At 48.8% G+C, this 16,215-nt stretch overlaps 4 protein-coding genes across 4 annotated transcripts; 1 reads left to right on the forward strand and 3 right to left on the reverse strand.

Moving 5' to 3' along the window:
- Positions 1 to 1,272: 1,272 nt before the first annotated feature.
- F4807DRAFT_234977 (uncharacterized protein) lies at positions 1,273 to 3,097 on the reverse strand. Its single transcript, XM_047994202.1, has 2 exons — positions 2,190 to 3,097; positions 1,273 to 2,119 (listed from the first exon to the last, which is right to left on the reverse strand). The coding sequence occupies exons 1-2, from the start codon at positions 2,989 to 2,991 to the stop codon at positions 1,377 to 1,379; spliced, it is 1,545 nt and encodes a 514-aa protein (XP_047850806.1). The 5' UTR covers positions 2,992 to 3,097; the 3' UTR covers positions 1,273 to 1,376.
- A 2,563-nt stretch (positions 3,098 to 5,660) lies between these two features.
- On the forward strand, positions 5,661 to 7,895 carry F4807DRAFT_235007 (alpha/beta-hydrolase). The gene is made up of 2 exons (XM_047994203.1): positions 5,661 to 6,491; positions 6,606 to 7,895. Exons 1-2 carry the CDS (start codon positions 6,385 to 6,387, stop codon positions 7,456 to 7,458), a joined length of 960 nt encoding a protein of 319 aa, XP_047850807.1. The 5' UTR covers positions 5,661 to 6,384; the 3' UTR covers positions 7,459 to 7,895.
- A 1,412-nt stretch (positions 7,896 to 9,307) lies between these two features.
- Positions 9,308 to 11,242, reverse strand: F4807DRAFT_235041 (MFS general substrate transporter). Its single transcript, XM_047994204.1, has 2 exons — positions 10,681 to 11,242; positions 9,308 to 10,621 (listed from the first exon to the last, which is right to left on the reverse strand). The coding sequence occupies exons 1-2, from the start codon at positions 10,872 to 10,874 to the stop codon at positions 9,319 to 9,321; spliced, it is 1,497 nt and encodes a 498-aa protein (XP_047850808.1). The 5' UTR covers positions 10,875 to 11,242; the 3' UTR covers positions 9,308 to 9,318.
- Positions 11,243 to 13,540: 2,298 nt separating this feature from the next.
- Positions 13,541 to 15,319, reverse strand: F4807DRAFT_235079 (MFS general substrate transporter). Its single transcript, XM_047994205.1, has 2 exons — positions 14,390 to 15,319; positions 13,541 to 14,307 (listed from the first exon to the last, which is right to left on the reverse strand). The coding sequence occupies exons 1-2, from the start codon at positions 15,206 to 15,208 to the stop codon at positions 13,795 to 13,797; spliced, it is 1,332 nt and encodes a 443-aa protein (XP_047850809.1). The 5' UTR covers positions 15,209 to 15,319; the 3' UTR covers positions 13,541 to 13,794.
- Between the last annotated feature and the right edge of the window lie 896 nt (positions 15,320 to 16,215).

Raw genomic sequence — 16,215 nt, forward strand, 5'->3', positions numbered from 1 at the left:
CCCAGGACCATGTACTATGAACACCATCTGTGCGGCGGCGGCAGCGGCGAGCGTTCTTTTCCGGTACCCCATTATCTTATTATCTTATTAGGCCGTGGTATAGCATATAATAGGGCGGCCAGAGCATAATACTTCGCCTCACAGCGTCGCCGTTCCGCGGTTTCACTGGGAAAAATCCTGCGACGATCCTGGTTTAGCCGCGTTGCAACGTCCAGCTTACTTATTACTCGGTACCCCGTAGATGAAGCTAAAACCACACAGTACTAGTTACTGAGAGTAATACTAGAGTTTGAATAGATGAATTATTAATGTTGGTAAGTTTTATAATTGACTACTGGCCTTCGCTTAGATTGACGGGTGGTTCCTAATATTTATTCCATATAGCTTACAAGGGTTCTTTGCGAGGGCGAGAAATTTTCAAATTTGGTAGGAGAGTGTCGTCTAAGTCCCTGTTATCTTATAATTCCTCGGCATTAAGCAGCTAGGTACGAGGATAAGTACCTATTATCCTAATTCTCTATCGTATTTAGTTGAATCCTAGTATTATCAGAACCGTAGGTGATTTAACCTATGAACTGCACTTAGGGATGGCATACTTAGTTAATATTAAGATTTATTGCCTATACAGAGGAGTGATACTTAGGTAAACTTTAAGAAATTTGACTATAATACCCAGGTATCTGGGTAAGTTTCGTTGAATAATTGACATTGAGATTGCCGCTCGAGACATAATTACAATATTATATCAAATCTATCATGACTTTGCTTACTCACTGGTTTTGCAGTCTATTCCCATAATAAGTAGACAATCATAAGGTGCCTTATTATTTACAAGCTTACAATTACTATATACATAGCTGTAAATATCCGGAAGCCAACTGGTCTTCCGTTCATCGGGTATTGGTACCCTTTTCCACATGCTATTAAATAAGCATTCCTCCTTTCCAGAGCCCATGTGGCTTTCCTTCCTTTGAACCAAGACCAGCCTAAATTCCTTAAACGCCTATTAACGATGAGTGAGTTAACCAAGGAAAGTGTGTGGTATCTTTCAAAAATATTGGTATCCAAAATAAAATCAAGCCTTGGCCGAAACTATTCCTCGTATGGAAAACATGCTATTGGTTGTCTTATTCCGCGAACTCCTAAGCCCCTACCCCGTTCCTTGTAGGCCAGCCGCCGCCTATAAGCCATCCCTAGTTTCGGCCGTATGGGTATCCGATATATGTATGATCCATTTATATATCTAGCTAAGTTAGTATCGAAAAAAGGAAACTGGAAGTATTGATGCTCCGTAGTTGTAGTTGATGTCATAATCGTATCGCTTCTGTTTCAGAGCATGATACGGGTAGAGATTTTTTGGTAGCTTTGTTGTAATGTTATCGTCGATAAGTTGACGACAATTGCGGTAACTCTACCAAGTCCCTACTCCTATTGTATTGAGGTCTGATGCGGTTGAGCTCGAAAGACCCATCATTTGATGAATCTCGTTCTGATAGCCACGTCTCGTCTCGTCTGTGTGCTCCCGGTGGCGGCGAAGGTGTTACGTTGCCCTCGATGATGTACATCTCGCTCCTCACTACTATTCTTTTATTTATTCGGCCTTCGTATTGCGACTGAGCATCGTCTTCTTCTATAGGTGTTTCGTATAGCCTTGTTAAATTCGACGGTCGAGAACGCTGGCTCCTACCCGTCAGCGTGTCTGCATCCGAGATGGACCGAGACCGCTGAGGAAAACCAGAGAACATTGGCGCATCGGATGACGCTCGGGATTGCAAGCTCCTACTTGCCAGGCTTGTAGCATCGGACACTGATAGCGAACGCTGAGCCCTGCCTCCCACGAAAGATCCAGCGACCGACGAACGAGGACGGCTAAGTTTTGTCTGGGATTCGATATCTACGAGGGTCACGTCGGTAGAACCAAAACCTGGCATCTTGCTCGACTGGTTAGTGCGCGACATGCGATGGCTATTATACTGGTTGGTTGGGCGGCTCTGTCCAGTCGAACCAAACCCTCTGATCTTCCAAAGACGAAGTAAAGGTCGTATAGTGACAAGGCTCGAGGCAACGATAGCAACTCCTGGTTCAATCAATGTCCAGACCATCGCATCGGTCCCAGCATCTATAATTAATATGACTAGTCAGAAACCTGAAGCACATGTGTGGCATCGATAGCTATGTTTAACACTTACTCAAGATATCTGCCATATCGGTGAGATCGGCGAGGAATTTGAGTCGGACGAGGGTAGCAATGCTCGCAAATACACCCAGACCCAGAACAACAACGACAGTGAGCTTAGCTTGCGCCGTCATTTTGACATTCCATAGCATGGGGATCGGAATCAAAGCATACATCCAGTCGGATAGGATACTCATGACACTTAATGCATAAGCGGCGTCAACGATCGCGTCGGCCGAGACGCAATGGGAAGTCGGATCCTTCACGAGGATAGTGTAGTCCCATTGAGCAGCGACAGGATTACATTGAAATATATTCCAGAAGAATAAAACAATACTCCATATGGTGACGATGACGATACTAGCGTATAGGGTATATTTGTACCTCTTCTGCGAAGCTAGGCGGAGTAGGAAGATACCTATGCTGAGCTTGATCAACCACATATTGAGGACGTATGTCGCGGTAGCTAGAGCTTGATACATCAAAGCTTGAATCTCATGGAGCTGGTCGAGAGATTTGTCGTGCCTTCCTAAGCCGACCTGAACTCCTACGAGGATTAAGACGCACGAGGCCGTGAAGTTTAGCTGTTTGGGGTCAGTATGAGTACAGGATGTTTGGCAGATACTGTCACACTCATGACATACCTGAGCGAGTAGCATGATCCAGTCATCCCATTGGAAACCATTAGTTAGCCTAGCGCGCACGAAGGACCTTAGAGAGACAGATAGCCAGGATAGTGACAGCATAGTGACGGCGGTAGCCACCAGAGCACCGCCATTGCTGTCTGTTGGCGCATTTGGATCCTGGGCTGCCATGAAAGATGAAGTCTACCAGGCACCAAGTGAAGTACGGCTCTTAGGGAAAACGAAGAAGAGGAAGAAACGAACAGAAAAAACCAAGAAATGGGAAATAATGCATACGGGGCCGGGCCATATGTATCGTTTAGAACAAGAGCAAAGAGAGTGAGAACAACACAATGGGACTGCCCTGTGGGTATGAGATTCGATCTCATAGTCTATTTCATGGGTCTAGCTTATGGAGCAAAAGAGCATTAGAAGACCGAGATAATGCATGTATCTCGGGGTAACCATGCCTGTACCAGAGAAAGACATGATGTGGTCTCGACGAGTAAGCTGGTCCATCTTCAGGATATTTCCGTAACAGGCAACGCTATAGGGTGTCGAGTAACTCTGATCCCCTGCGTATCCCGTTCGGATCGCCAGATGTTCTAAGCTGCCCCGGATGCGAACCGAAGCCAATGTGACGGTACGCGAAGCCGCAGGGTGCAGGTGAGAGAAGACTTCCTGCGCGTTGTGAGCTTCAGACCCTTGCAATGCTATGCAGAGCCCTGCTAATATGTAATCGGCCCAACGACAAGGAGGCATAGACGTGGCCAGGGTCAAGTGCTCAGCTATGGCGGAGTCTGTGCTTTGACATCCGCCGTTTGCATTTTTACGCTGTACGGAGTAGCGCGATCTCGCTAGTTGATCTATTAGTTGATCTGGAGTCTGCTAGATACACTGATAGTAATAGCAGATATTCCATGAATATTTCAATGTCACTATTCCCTCATGACTCGTGTTTGTAGGGATAGATGACGAGTAAAGCAATGAGCGTGGCATGATATATGGGAAATGGTAGATGCAATGTTTTCGGCAGTTATCAAAAATTGGAAGGTAAAAGAAAAGTCCGTCCTTCTGTGACGAATCATATTGCTTAATTGCATAGGTACCGCTCATGCATATCTCGTCCGACTTATAATGCCATTGATGTTACACGCTGTCTTAAACCTTGAGGTAATGTTGGCAGCTGCCTCTGGTACGTACCTAGGAGCAGAGTTTAGCTCGGCCGATATCGTTTAGTTTAGCGTTTAGATTACAAGACAAATTCTCCGAATCAGTGAACTCAATTCCTGGATTCTTGGAGCACTTGACATTTGACGTATGCAGAGCTTTGACTTTCTCATGCTTGAATGCTTACCTCTCAGCTGCCTCTCTACCTCTACGCCTCTAAGCACACGGACAATACAATTTCCTGGTTGCAGCACTGTCTTATTACGAAGGAAACTGGCAGCATCCTTTCCCCAAGCGAATTGTCGAGGTTGTAAGAAACCTCACTTCTCTTGGAACCCTCGCTAACGGCTCACGCCGTGGATCAGTTTAACCAACACGTCGCTGTTCTGATATAAGCTGTTCTATGAGTTTGCTCGTCTTACTAGGTACATATCGGAGCTTTCGATGTTGATACAATGAAGTTGTTAGATTTCTAAACCAGGCACTTCCTCCTCAGCTTCTCGGACCGTCGCACCGCTAGCAAAGCTGGGTACCTCTAGTCGCTGCGGATTTAGCGATGTTACCAGGTTACTACTGTGGGTTATCATACCCCTGATATCGATGTTGCTGTAGGTAACCTCACGGACCGCGCTCATATATGGGGGCTCGCTTCGGTTAAAGAGATCAGCAGAAACCCGTCACCAAAAAAAGTTATGACACTACTGCAGGGCACTGAATCGATAATTCACGAATTTAAATCAAGTTCAGTCGATGAGGCAAAAGGAAGGGCAGATGAAATCGGATGCGATGATTGACGGGATTTTCAAGCCATCGTTTTAGACCCCTTGCCTCTGAAATAAAAAGAATCATTCGCTATCCTGTACCCCGCATGTTTCACCCTTTCCAGAGATCCCGTGAACATCTCGATCAAAGTAGGGCCGCGATACTTGTCGGAGTCAATCGGGGGAAGTGAGCCCCCATGTGGCATAAAAGAGGAAGGGGGTTGACGTCTGAGAAACGGTTTCTAAAAAAGCTTCCATCGCAGTTCCTCGTCCAATCATAAATCACTGGGATGCTTGTATATGCATGCCTAATAAGTATTCAGCCTCGTTCTAGGTGTGGCAGCCAGGTCGGCCGAATCCTTCGTCCCCGTTCCAGGGATAGACGACACCTCGAATGCGGTAATAGGCTCGTGGCGTGCCAGAAACCCCTGGGGCACAGAATTGTCGAATAGTGTGCTGTGTCACGCGTCGGGGTTATAGGGCGAATACTCTGAAAGCCATACTCTGGTTCGGTCTTGTAACCGAACCATACTATTACCAGCTAGTGTAGTCTACGCCGTAGGCTCGGATTCCATGAAGGACATCGACGACATTCACGAAGCTATTCAGTCTTGAGTCAGGATCGGCTCTTAGCTCGCCGATGAAAAGTCGGTTTACTCCCGAAGGAAGTTTCTCGGTGTCTACATCGTCCTACAAAGCCTATGGCATTCTTAAACCTGCCTTATCGGGCCAATACGGCCGTAGTCTCAATTGCTCGTGTCGGAATTGAGTGGACCGATATGCGAAGAAAAGTGGCCTAATTCTCCGGGTCACCAGCAGCATCACCGCGAGTGACGACTCTTAGCAGCAAGTCCGCCTAGATCAACTATCAGTATGGCTTCCCTTATATAATTCGCTGGTAAAACTTACCGGATATGATTCGAGCGGGTCTGGAAAGCCGGCCAATTAGCAAATCTTGTACATCGCACCGATGCAATTGTCAAAAATCTCGCCATGTCATTGGATGCGCATTCAGGGTCGCAATACAGTAATGTAGGTAAATTGTTACGACAGAACAGGAATTGCAACATGCAGCTGGATTCGCCAACTCCCCGTTTCACAATGTCTTCGACTCGGGCAATCGACGAATGAAAAAATCAGATGTTGCAGTTTCGAACAGAAATCGTCATCACACCGGCAATTCTTCCAATTGTTCTTTTGTATAATACGAATCTCCAGCAAACGTCATCTCCTTCCTCTTAAAGCTCTTCCCAGCAGAAACATTTCATGGGCAACGATATTCAGCAAGTGATATTCAATACGTTCGATCACGAGTTACGAAATACTCACTTTCAAACGCGTCATGAGTGGGAAGTTGGAGAAGACGAACAAGAAAAAGCAAGAATGGGAAAGTATAGCGCATGAAGTGTTCTAGGTGATCAGAGTTAGAAACAGAGTCAGTGTGGTACCAGTATGTAGTTAAAAGAGGGCGGGAGAGCGGGTGATGTGCTAAGACATGCATTAAGTTGCAAACGCGTCCAGTCACCGTTCCACATCCCGTCCCCTCATGCACTAAGCCTCCATCAGTGATGATTGCACAGTCCTTATCCTAATGCATCACATAACCTCCCAGTCTCCGCCATCATCACGCTACCTCCAGTAGCCTAGCTCAGCCATGGCTTCGTCGCTCAAGTACACACGTCACCAGTACGGCGCGCACGAGCTGCAACGGGTCGGAGTTTGGGACCTTGATATAGCCGACAAGGCCAAATACTGGATTATGTGAATGTCTCACCTCGCATTGTCATTGCTACCTACCTATCATACCTACGTATACCTAATCGTATAGCATACATGTAGGTTCCGCAACTAACACGCGATCTCTCCCTCCTATAGCTTCATCCACGGCGGCGCATGGCGCGACCCGCGCGTGACGCACGAGGTCTTCGCACCCTCTATATCGCGCATACTTGAATCCACCTCCGATGGCACCAAATCCCCCAGCAGTAGCAGCAATGTTGGAAAATCTAGCATCGCGGCATTCGCCTCCATAGACTACCGCCTTAGCCCGCACCCGGACTTCCCGCAGGACCCGGCCCGCACCCCGAAGGACCAGCTCCGCGACGCCAGACACCCGGACCACCTCGACGACGTCAGGGCCGCGCTCGCCTTCCTGCAGAGGAGTTATGATTTCGGCGCGCGGTACGTGCTGCTCGGACACTCGGCCGGCGCGTGTCTGACCTACCAACTCCTCGCGACGGCGCCCCCGCTTAGCTCTAGCTCACGTTCTGGTTCTAGCGCGGACGAGACCCGGAAACGGGAAAGGGGCGGTGGCGGTGGCGGTGGCGACCCGGAATTACCCGCGGCCGCGCTCGGCATCGAAGGGATCTACGACATGGCCGGCCTCAACGCGCGCGTCGGCGGGTCGTACGCCGAGTTCCTAACCGCCGCGTTCGGGCCCCCGGGGCGCTGGGACGAGGCGGCGCCGATGAAGTTCGCGGGACGCTATCGCGAGCGGTTTACTACCGGGCTCGCGGCGCTGGCGCATTCGCCCGACGACGAGCTGGTGGATATGCCGGAGACGGAGGGCATGGCGGAGCGGCTGAGGGGCGACCTTGACGAGGAGAGGGTGTTGGTGTTTAAGGATTTGGAGGGCTCGCATGAGGGGATTGTGCAGGATGGGAGCGGTGTTGCGAGGGTGGTGTTGAGGATCTTGGAGGTTTTGGGAGGTGCGGATGGAGGGTCGTAGGGAGTGGTGAGGGGATAGGGGTGTGGTGATCTGGGCGGGAGGCTGAGAATGAGGAGGGTGAAGGTATGTAGTATTCCTAAACTTACTCGTCCTAGGTCATCTGTGCATTTGCTTGCCCTCTATTTCCTATGTTTGCTCCAATATGTGCTGTTCGAGAAAAGACGTTAGAGTTCCAAGGTGATTATCTAGTCATGTCGTGTTCTATTCACGATTTAACCGCAGCCCATGCGCTCTACAGCATAGAATACACGCTATTATTAGACGTCATATTATTGGTACATACGCTCGCCATCCCTCCATATTTTATGCCCCTATCGAAGGATTGATAAGCGGCTAGATATTACAGCTCTGCTAACCTAGTTCTGCGAATATTGGTCAAGGGAAGCTAGACTATACATGACAGACAAAACCTAGTATACGGATGTACAAGTAGTAACTTAAGAGATGTATTCATAGGTAAAACAGGTAGCGTTCAACACGCTTTACGCTGACCCCGGCCTCGTTGCTTAGGTCGGGATAATATTTTTACTGTCTATCATGAGAAATGCATGGTCCACTTCTAACACAGGTTAATATGGTCTTACTGAATTCTTGAAGTCTCGGAAGGCAAAACTACGAATATGGTGACGCCCCTAGAGGTTGTCGTTTGAGGTACGCAATAGAGCAAACGGGTAGCCACTACATCACCGACAAGAATCAACTAGCCCAAGTGCTGACATGCCCGCATCTTCACACTTTCTATGGACCACACGATATTACCAGGGAGCTGATTCCGCTCGTCTGAGAAGATTCTTTGCATAGACCGGCCCAGAAGCGTATCTTCGTAATATCGTTCCACTATTCCTCGCCACGATATCTGTCCGCTGACCTCGCCCTAGCTCATGCATCGAGTTCCTCTTCAGCTAAACTACAAAAAGCAAATATAAGCATCTTAATCCGACCTCAGACGACGAATCCTTCTAGAATGCAGCACACGCGTCGACAAGGCCATCAAGTAACCCTACCCGCATACCGCAACTCACTCACTACGACCTTGTACCATAAGGCAGAAGACGAACGTAACTACGCACCCCTCGACTAAACTTCCAGAATTCCAGGCTTCCAAAATTTCCAAGTATAGATAATATACATCCTTCCCAGGGCCCGCGATGTCGTATCCCAATTAAGGCCAAGCCCGGCTAACGGCCGATTGGTCGCGGCACAGATATACGCGCGCAGCATCGTCCCACGTGCGCACGCGCGGACTGAACGCGCGGCTCTTTCGGCAACTTCGGAGCCTGCGGAGGCGCGGCAGATGTCTGAAGACGTATACCTACTACCTATGCGCGCCTTTGTAAGCTGAGTGGGCTCTCGGTCAAGCTAGCTACCTACCTAGGTAGGTGAACACTTCCCCTCTTCACCGTGTCTAATATCGTCTAGAGAGGAATTTCCGACATATCCCAAAATCTTCGAAGTCAGAATACGATGACCAGATAGACAGCATCGTCAAAGAACAAGAATGAAACGCCCGCAGCTAACCATAGGTACAGCTATTAGCGATATACTCGATATTATGTCACGGTCCATATCGCGTATAGTCTAGGTAGGTAAACTCTAGATAAAAATCCCAGATAGGTATATATTTCCTACTCTAAAATGACCGCATCCTCACCACGCTTCAAAATAGTATATGTCATCAGCCTTCTAACATCCTCGTCTACGGCTCATTATTCATTCCCTTCCTCTTTCTCTTGTCGTACCTACGTAATCTTCACATCCTCGTGCTCATTTGCTCGTTGGAATTATCGTCTACCTCGTAACCGCAATGACGGTAGCGACCAACAAACCCAATCCCCCTAACCCGTCTCTCCGTCTCCCGGATCACGAGATATATCTAAAATCCGGGTGCCGATACCCCAAACCCACCTTCTCCTCCTCGCTAAGCCCCACTAGCCGATGATCCCGGCCGCCCCTCGCCCTAATCCTATTCTCCCGGACGCAGTACCAGATGCCGAAGCTGCTCAGGAACAGCGCGAGGATCTGCGCGACGAGGTTAATCGTATGGCCGATGGGGAAGGCCGGGCCGTCATCCGGCAAGTACGCCCAGACGGCGAGGATGCCGCCCATCGTCCCCAAAGTGACGATCCAGCCGCCGGAGACGGCGCGGATGGCCGGGCCGGCCGCGTTGTTGAGACCCCACGACAGGAACCCCGGGCCGCCGGGGAAGGCGCCGAGGGCGCAGAGGTAGATGGCCGTGTAGCGGAGGGCGTTGCCGTGGCCCCAGCGGAGCATGGCGAAGCCGGTGATGCCGAGGAAGGTGAAGAGCGCGAGGTACAGCCCCCGCATGCGCGTCTTGTCGCTGATAAAGCCGATGCCGATGGCGACGAGCGACGCGGCCACGTACACGGGCACGGTGTAGTACTGCGCCGTCAGCGACTCCCATCCCAGGTCCTTGAGCAGCGTCGGCATGAAGACGGATAGCCCTTGCACCGTGATGTTGATGGCGAAGAAGCCCGCCGCGCAGATGTAGTTGTTGATGTTGAGCAGCGCCTGCTTGACGTGGCGCGCCTGCACCCTCTCGTGAGCTTCGGCCTTGCTCTCGAGGCGGAGACGCTCGACGGCGATGAATTTCTCGCGGTCCGTGAGGTACTTCGACGTTTCGGGGCTCTGCGGAAGGATGATAGGGGCCGTCATCGCGATCAGCATGGTGATGAGTCCTTCGAAGAAAAAGATATTGCGCCACGTGTGCAGCCTCGAGCTAGCTATTCCCCATTCAGGAATTTGCGAAAATCCCGCGGCTAATAGTCCACCGAAGGCGCCGGCGATCGATGCGGCCGAGACGTAAATACCGACTCTGAAGTAAAGCTCTTCTCTCTTGTAGAAAGAGCTGAGGAAGAAGGCCAATCCCGGCATCGTTCCACCTTCGAAAATGCCCAACAACGCACGAACTGCACAGAGCTGCTCGAAAGTCTTCACAAAGGCCGTCCCTACGGAGACAGCTCCAAACCCGACAACTAATCCGGGTAGGTAGTACCGAGGACCAACATGCTTGAGAATGATATTGGACGGCACTTCTATCGTCAGATAGACGATATAGAAGATACTCGTCGCGATATTAAACCGGTATCCGTAGAGGTCAAGATCCTCTTGCAGTCCTTGGATACGGGCGTTTCCTATATTTATCCTACACCGCAAATTAGTATCCAGCAGAGCACGAGAAGCTCTTAGCGAGAGTAGCCGTACCGATCCAGGAAACAGAGGAGATATAGTATGGTAACGGTAGGCACCAGTTGCCAGTCGAGCTTCCTACGAAGAGCGGTCTCCTCTTCCACAGTCCACCTAGGCGCCTCGGAAGAGCCTTGGCTCTTGGTCTCGAGCACCACCGCTTCCGCCTGATCGGAGTCGTGTTTCTCGTCTGCAGATCGTATCGCCGCCATGATGACTGACCGAGTGGTAACGCGTAGTTTTGACGGTGGGGGGAGACAAGAACGAGAGAAGACGCGAAGAACACAAGGAGGAAAAAGCCAAGGAGACTTCCGACCCTGTTTATAGAGAGTGATCTGCGCTTACTTGCTTATGATGGAGATATTCAAGGGTCTCAGTACCCATCCACATCTGGGTGCCCTACCTGGCGATTCCCAGTACCTTGGAGTAAAAGCGAGGGCCCAGACCTTATCAAGTCATTTTCGGCAAATCAGAAAGTTGATTTGATTGAATCATTATCGAACACCCTAGTTCGCCTAGACGGATATTCAACTGCGCTTGGCGAAAAGCAACATCCAAACGCCCAGGGGGGTAGCGAGTCCTTGTCGCTGACGGCTTATACCCCGCGGAAAAGTTGGTTAGGTTGGTCCAAAAACGGCTTGGCCCTGACTATTTCTTAGATCTAATTCCGTAATCTTCGGCAGAGGAAATGATTGACTGATTGAGACTACCTAGTCTCAACTCTCAGCGACTTGGGTTGAGGATAATCGATAGTTGTTTCAGTCGGACTCGTTACGTAGTTTAACAGAATAGACTTATTATCCAAAGTCCAGCCTCAGCTGAAGACCGGACGTAGTTTAACCACCGAGACATTTTCGATTTGCATATTCTTGGCTAATACTGAGGTGTGACAGTCAAATCCGTTGTTTTACTGAAGACTTGGCAATCACCGCCGTCAAGTGAGGAGGTATCAGCCACCATCATTGGTATTCCCACCCTGCGATATGCTGCTGTAAGGGGTTAGTGTGAATTTCCTGTAGTATCTTTCAACATCAACAAGTTCGACTTTATATACCGCGTGTTTAACAAGAAGAAAGAGTTGCAGTTGTAAATTTGACGGAAAGTTTACTACCAATTAAACGCGCGACTTCTAAAACTCCGGAAAGTCAGAACCCTGGGTAAGATAAGAATCCCCCGCTTGTTCGAGATCCATGTTTCCCCAGATAGGAAAGCTGACAAGGGTTTAGTTTACCCCATTTAACTTGTCATCTAACCTGTTAAGGTTAGATTAAGCGCATGCACCCTTGGATGCGGGGCAGAACGCCACTAAAGCCACAGAACGTTAAAACATTAAATTAGCCCTACTTAGTCAATTAGCCCTGGAGCTTCCTCGCCCGTGAGAGCGGAATCCAATGAGCATCCTTGATTTCATTGTCAAATTGAGTTCTGCCAGTACCTGATACATGTAGGTACAATATCTTCTAAGCTAGGAAATCCTAGTAAGAACAGAGTTCAGCCAGTACACGAATGGTTTAGGAATAGGGACCAGGATTCGGTACCTTATATCTATCCGGGTTAATGAACGTCGTATATTACTATTTAGACAAGTAATCATGCAAATGTCCTTGTCCGAAGCTAGAGGTGTCGGCTTTTCCTCCGACGCACATCCAATGCGACTTTATTCCTGGTTGGTATGCATATGGGTTGGGATGCAATGCTGACTTGACCTGCCTCACGTACATACTACAGAAGGATTGCATCCGCATCATCTTTCGTGCGACCCTATCTAGATCTATAAGTGCAGTTACTAACCGTTGAAACAAAAAACAACGATTCTAGAAGAAAGTTGCCATGTGTCGATCTTTCGAGTTAATATCGAAGGTTTAGTTCAGTGTAGACTTCTCGCAAAGCTGTGTAATGGTTGTCATCAAGGAGGTTGGCATCTACAATGCCGACGCATGTCGGATATGATAAGTGTGGATTTTGATTTATCTAAGCGGATCAAGAGCCGCCGTGCATAATGCATTATAAAGAGGTGGCAAATAATTACCTGCAACCACGGCATGCCATTGTTAATTGAAAGTGGCGACTATTCATTACATAGTAACTTACATCCATCCACAAGCACATACCTACCTAGTATATATGGACAATATTCTTCTAAATTACTATCATATAGTCACCACTCTACGGATTTGCCACAGCTTTCTCGTGCTTCATAATGAGATGTATTATTATAGAGGAGAAACTTTGGAAGCATCCGGCATGCTGTTGTGTGGCCATCATCTCATTGGTTCGGGGAACTGCATACTGCAACATCCCTTCGGGAACTAATTGGATCTTGAATTGGGCCAATGGCAGCTGAATTCCAACTTATCTCTCTGTCTGATTAGATGTTGGCTGTCTTGCATATGTACTATGCAAGAACACATCAAGCCTCGAATCGGTTTTTAGCAGCTTCTCCAAACATAAGTACCTACATCCTTATATCAAATGATCTTTGGAGATAGGTACCTAGTTGATCGACGACATATAAAGCCCTGACAAGCACACACACACATAAGCTTGTATTATATGAATTATTGAGTTCACCTCTATAATTATTTTAGAGACCCAATGATTTACCAGACTTACGACGACTTTCATACATCATCACATACTCACAATCACATTTCGCAATGCCAGAGATCATAACTGCGAAGGTACCAATGCCGAATAGATTAATAGATTATTAACTTAGCTCTGTACGTACATAAAGGTACTAAAGAAAAGTCATATCTCATAGCTCTCATGCCTCATTCCCTTTTTTAAACTTCCCAAACTTTTTTCAAATCACATTTTAAGCCCCTTTTTGTTTTCCTCTTTTTTTTCCCTCTTTTCCCTATTACTACCTACCTACCGAGGCCGGAAAATGCCCGACCAGAGGATGAACCAAACCCTCTATCTATATTCTACATATAGTAGAGTAAAAACCATTATACCCAGAGAACAGGGTGAGATATTCCATCGATAAATGGAAATCTCAAGCCGCCGTTCCGAGTTAGCCAGAGACCGGGTTAGAGGGTGCCTATTAATAAATAGACACTCCCAGACCTTATTACCACTCGTACAGATCAACCACGTACTAGCTTAGAGAACCAGCACCTCGGTTTATTAAACCATAACAGCGAGCTTGGCGCCAGATACCCAGTACCTGGACAGACCCAAAGTAGCCGCTGCAAGGAGGGTAACCGCGCCAGCCCAGATCTGGGCCCAGAGATAGTCCCCGTTGCAGAAATCAATGATGGCGCCCGCGGTAGGAGGACCAGCAACCGTCGCGAAGCCGATTATAGTACAGCACATGCCGAATCTAACGCCCATCTTCGCAGGATCTGTAGTCAGACTAGCCAAGGCGCTGGCAAAGCCTCCCTGAGCTGCTGCGTTGGTGACGCCGAACAGAATTGCGAAGGCGTACATGGTATTATGCGTGTCGATTGCGATCCAGGCGAAGAAGGCGACGGCTAGGGAGATGGTCGATAGGATGAAAGCGTTGATAGGACCCAAGAATGTGTCGGCGAGGTAACCGACGATAGGTCGGGTGGGGATACCCACCGCATTTGTGATGAGCAGCAGCGAGACTGCGGATGTAGGCGTAAAGGAAGCGACCGCGATGGCGTAGGTGTTAATCTATGCGCATTATTGTTAGAGGTATGTTTGATATATGGATGGCCCATGAGATACATTATTCGATAGAAAATGGGATACTTACGTAGAAGAAACCAAAATACAAAGCCCAATAAAACAGAAAGGCACCCGCGATGAAGATAACATAAGGGGGTTCCTTAAAAGCGCCCCACTCCACGAGGGGTCCTGTTTTCTTGGGAAGCGAGCGTGGTTTGAGGAGTGTGTTCATGAAAACAACCATAACCAGAGCCACAAACCCGGCGCACCGGACGGCCCAGGGAAAACCGATCTGGGGTATCAGGTATTCTACCGTTGCAGGAAAGATTATACTTCCTGTTCCGGTTCCCGCCGTGGAAAGGGTTAAGGCGAGCGCACGTCTCTTCTTAAAATACGAGGCGATGATCGTAATAGTGGGCATATACATCAGACCCAGACCGATCCCCGTGCAGACACCCTGACTGAGGAAGATCTGCCAGTATTCGGTTGCGAGACTGGTCATGAACGTTCCCAGCAGAGCGACGAAGGAACCGCCTATTACCACCTCCCGTGCATATCCCGCATCTGCTAGACGCCCAGCTACGGTGCACGTAACATTGTTCAGGAACATTTGCACGGAGCCGATCCACGAGATCTGTGCCGATGGGAGTTTGAGCGACTCGGTATAGTAGAGCTGATATATACCAAAGGCTGCGCCGTATCCACACGCCATCGCGTTGATGAGATGACAAGCTACTACCTGACGCCAGGCAACAAAGCCCCCATCCGGGTAGTCGTCGTCATCGTCAACAACCACCGCCTCTGGCGTAGCATTCTCCTGAGGTTGAGGAAGAGATTCCTGGCTGTGAGCCAGGGAAGTAACGGTTACCGCATGATGATGAAGTTTTTTATCTTTAACGAATGTCATGGCAGGCAAAAGATTAAAGTAAAGAACTTGGCTTAAATAAGATGCCTAGAAACTCGAAGATACTGCGAAAGTAAGAGAAGACGATGCAGGCATGAGAACCATCGTCATCTTTGTCCGTCACGAAGGGGGCTTTCATATACTCGTAGGATCCCTCCAAAATCTCCTAAACTCATCGCCAGAACGGAACATATTACCTATCAAAAACATCACGATATTGCCACGATGTCGGTGTTAGGCTTGGGAGCCCGGCCCCAGCGTCCGTTAACGGCTGCGAGAACCTGTCATGGAATTTCCATGTGGAGTAAAGCGCATAGGGAGCAACGGTCTGGCCGCCTTGCTGGCGTCGCGCAAGTGTGCCATGCTCAAGACCCATCCCATGTCCATCAACAAACGTTGGTCGATCCTCGCACGCACGGTAGCGAACCGGAAGCTTACGCGATAGCACGGAGACTTCGGGGTCTCAACGTGACTATCGTGAAAGACACATGGAGGCGCATTGCACAATATCACGAGATGCGTTCTAGGCTAATAGCTTATTACCGAAAGCGCACCGAGTGGGGGAAGAACAACGGTGAGGGAAGCATTCTGGGCTGGTTTTGATTATCGACATTATCGATTTTTTTGGTCTCTCCACAGCTAGTCATCGCTAGCGATCGCGATACGGTCTGCTGGATACCTGGAATACCTAGAATCCCTAAGTTCCGAGGTTCCTAGGTAATGCTCACCACCTAGCCGGGGCTGGGTATGACTAGGTACTGGGCATCAAGCTCCCGATAACGCTGTTCTCTCCTCCATCCTTCACTCCTTTTCCCCTCTCATACCTCCCTACCCAGACCTTACTTAGGTAACCTTCGGGAAGGTTGGTATGTATCGTGATATTGACCTCCACATAGAAGACGGGGAAGAAAATAGGATGGGTGGGGAGGGTTTTTTTTGGATTGGATGTGGGCGACGGTGAAGGAGTTGGGTGAAGAAAAGTAAGAAGAGCAAGAGAGAGAATGCGCTAG

This window comes from Annulohypoxylon truncatum (genome assembly GCF_022578515.1).
Source record: "Annulohypoxylon truncatum strain CBS 140777 unplaced genomic scaffold F4807scaffold_35, whole genome shotgun sequence".
Taxonomy (NCBI): Eukaryota; Fungi; Ascomycota; class Sordariomycetes; order Xylariales; family Hypoxylaceae; genus Annulohypoxylon; species Annulohypoxylon truncatum.

Excerpts from the sequence above, each read along its gene's own strand:
- F4807DRAFT_234977 (XM_047994202.1), bottom strand. The coding sequence starts at position 2,991 with ATGGCAGCCCAGGATCCAAATGCGCCAACAGACAGCAATGGCGGTGCT. Across the intron at positions 2,120-2,189 it reads CGATATGGCAGATATCTTGA|ATGCTGGGACCGATGCGATG; the intron begins GTAAGTGTTAAA and ends TATTAATTATAG.
- F4807DRAFT_235079 (XM_047994205.1), bottom strand. The coding sequence starts at position 15,208 with ATGACATTCGTTAAAGATAAAAAACTTCATCATCATGCGGTAACCGTT. Across the intron at positions 14,308-14,389 it reads TGTATTTTGGTTTCTTCTAC|ATTAACACCTACGCCATCGC; the intron begins GTAAGTATCCCA and ends TAATGCGCATAG.
- F4807DRAFT_235041 (XM_047994204.1), bottom strand. The coding sequence starts at position 10,874 with ATGGCGGCGATACGATCTGCAGACGAGAAACACGACTCCGATCAGGCG. Across the intron at positions 10,622-10,680 it reads CTCCTCTGTTTCCTGGATCG|GATAAATATAGGAAACGCCC; the intron begins GTACGGCTACTC and ends TTTGCGGTGTAG.
- F4807DRAFT_235007 (XM_047994203.1), top strand. The coding sequence starts at position 6,385 with ATGGCTTCGTCGCTCAAGTACACACGTCACCAGTACGGCGCGCACGAG. Across the intron at positions 6,492-6,605 it reads AAGGCCAAATACTGGATTAT|CTTCATCCACGGCGGCGCAT; the intron begins GTGAATGTCTCA and ends TCCCTCCTATAG.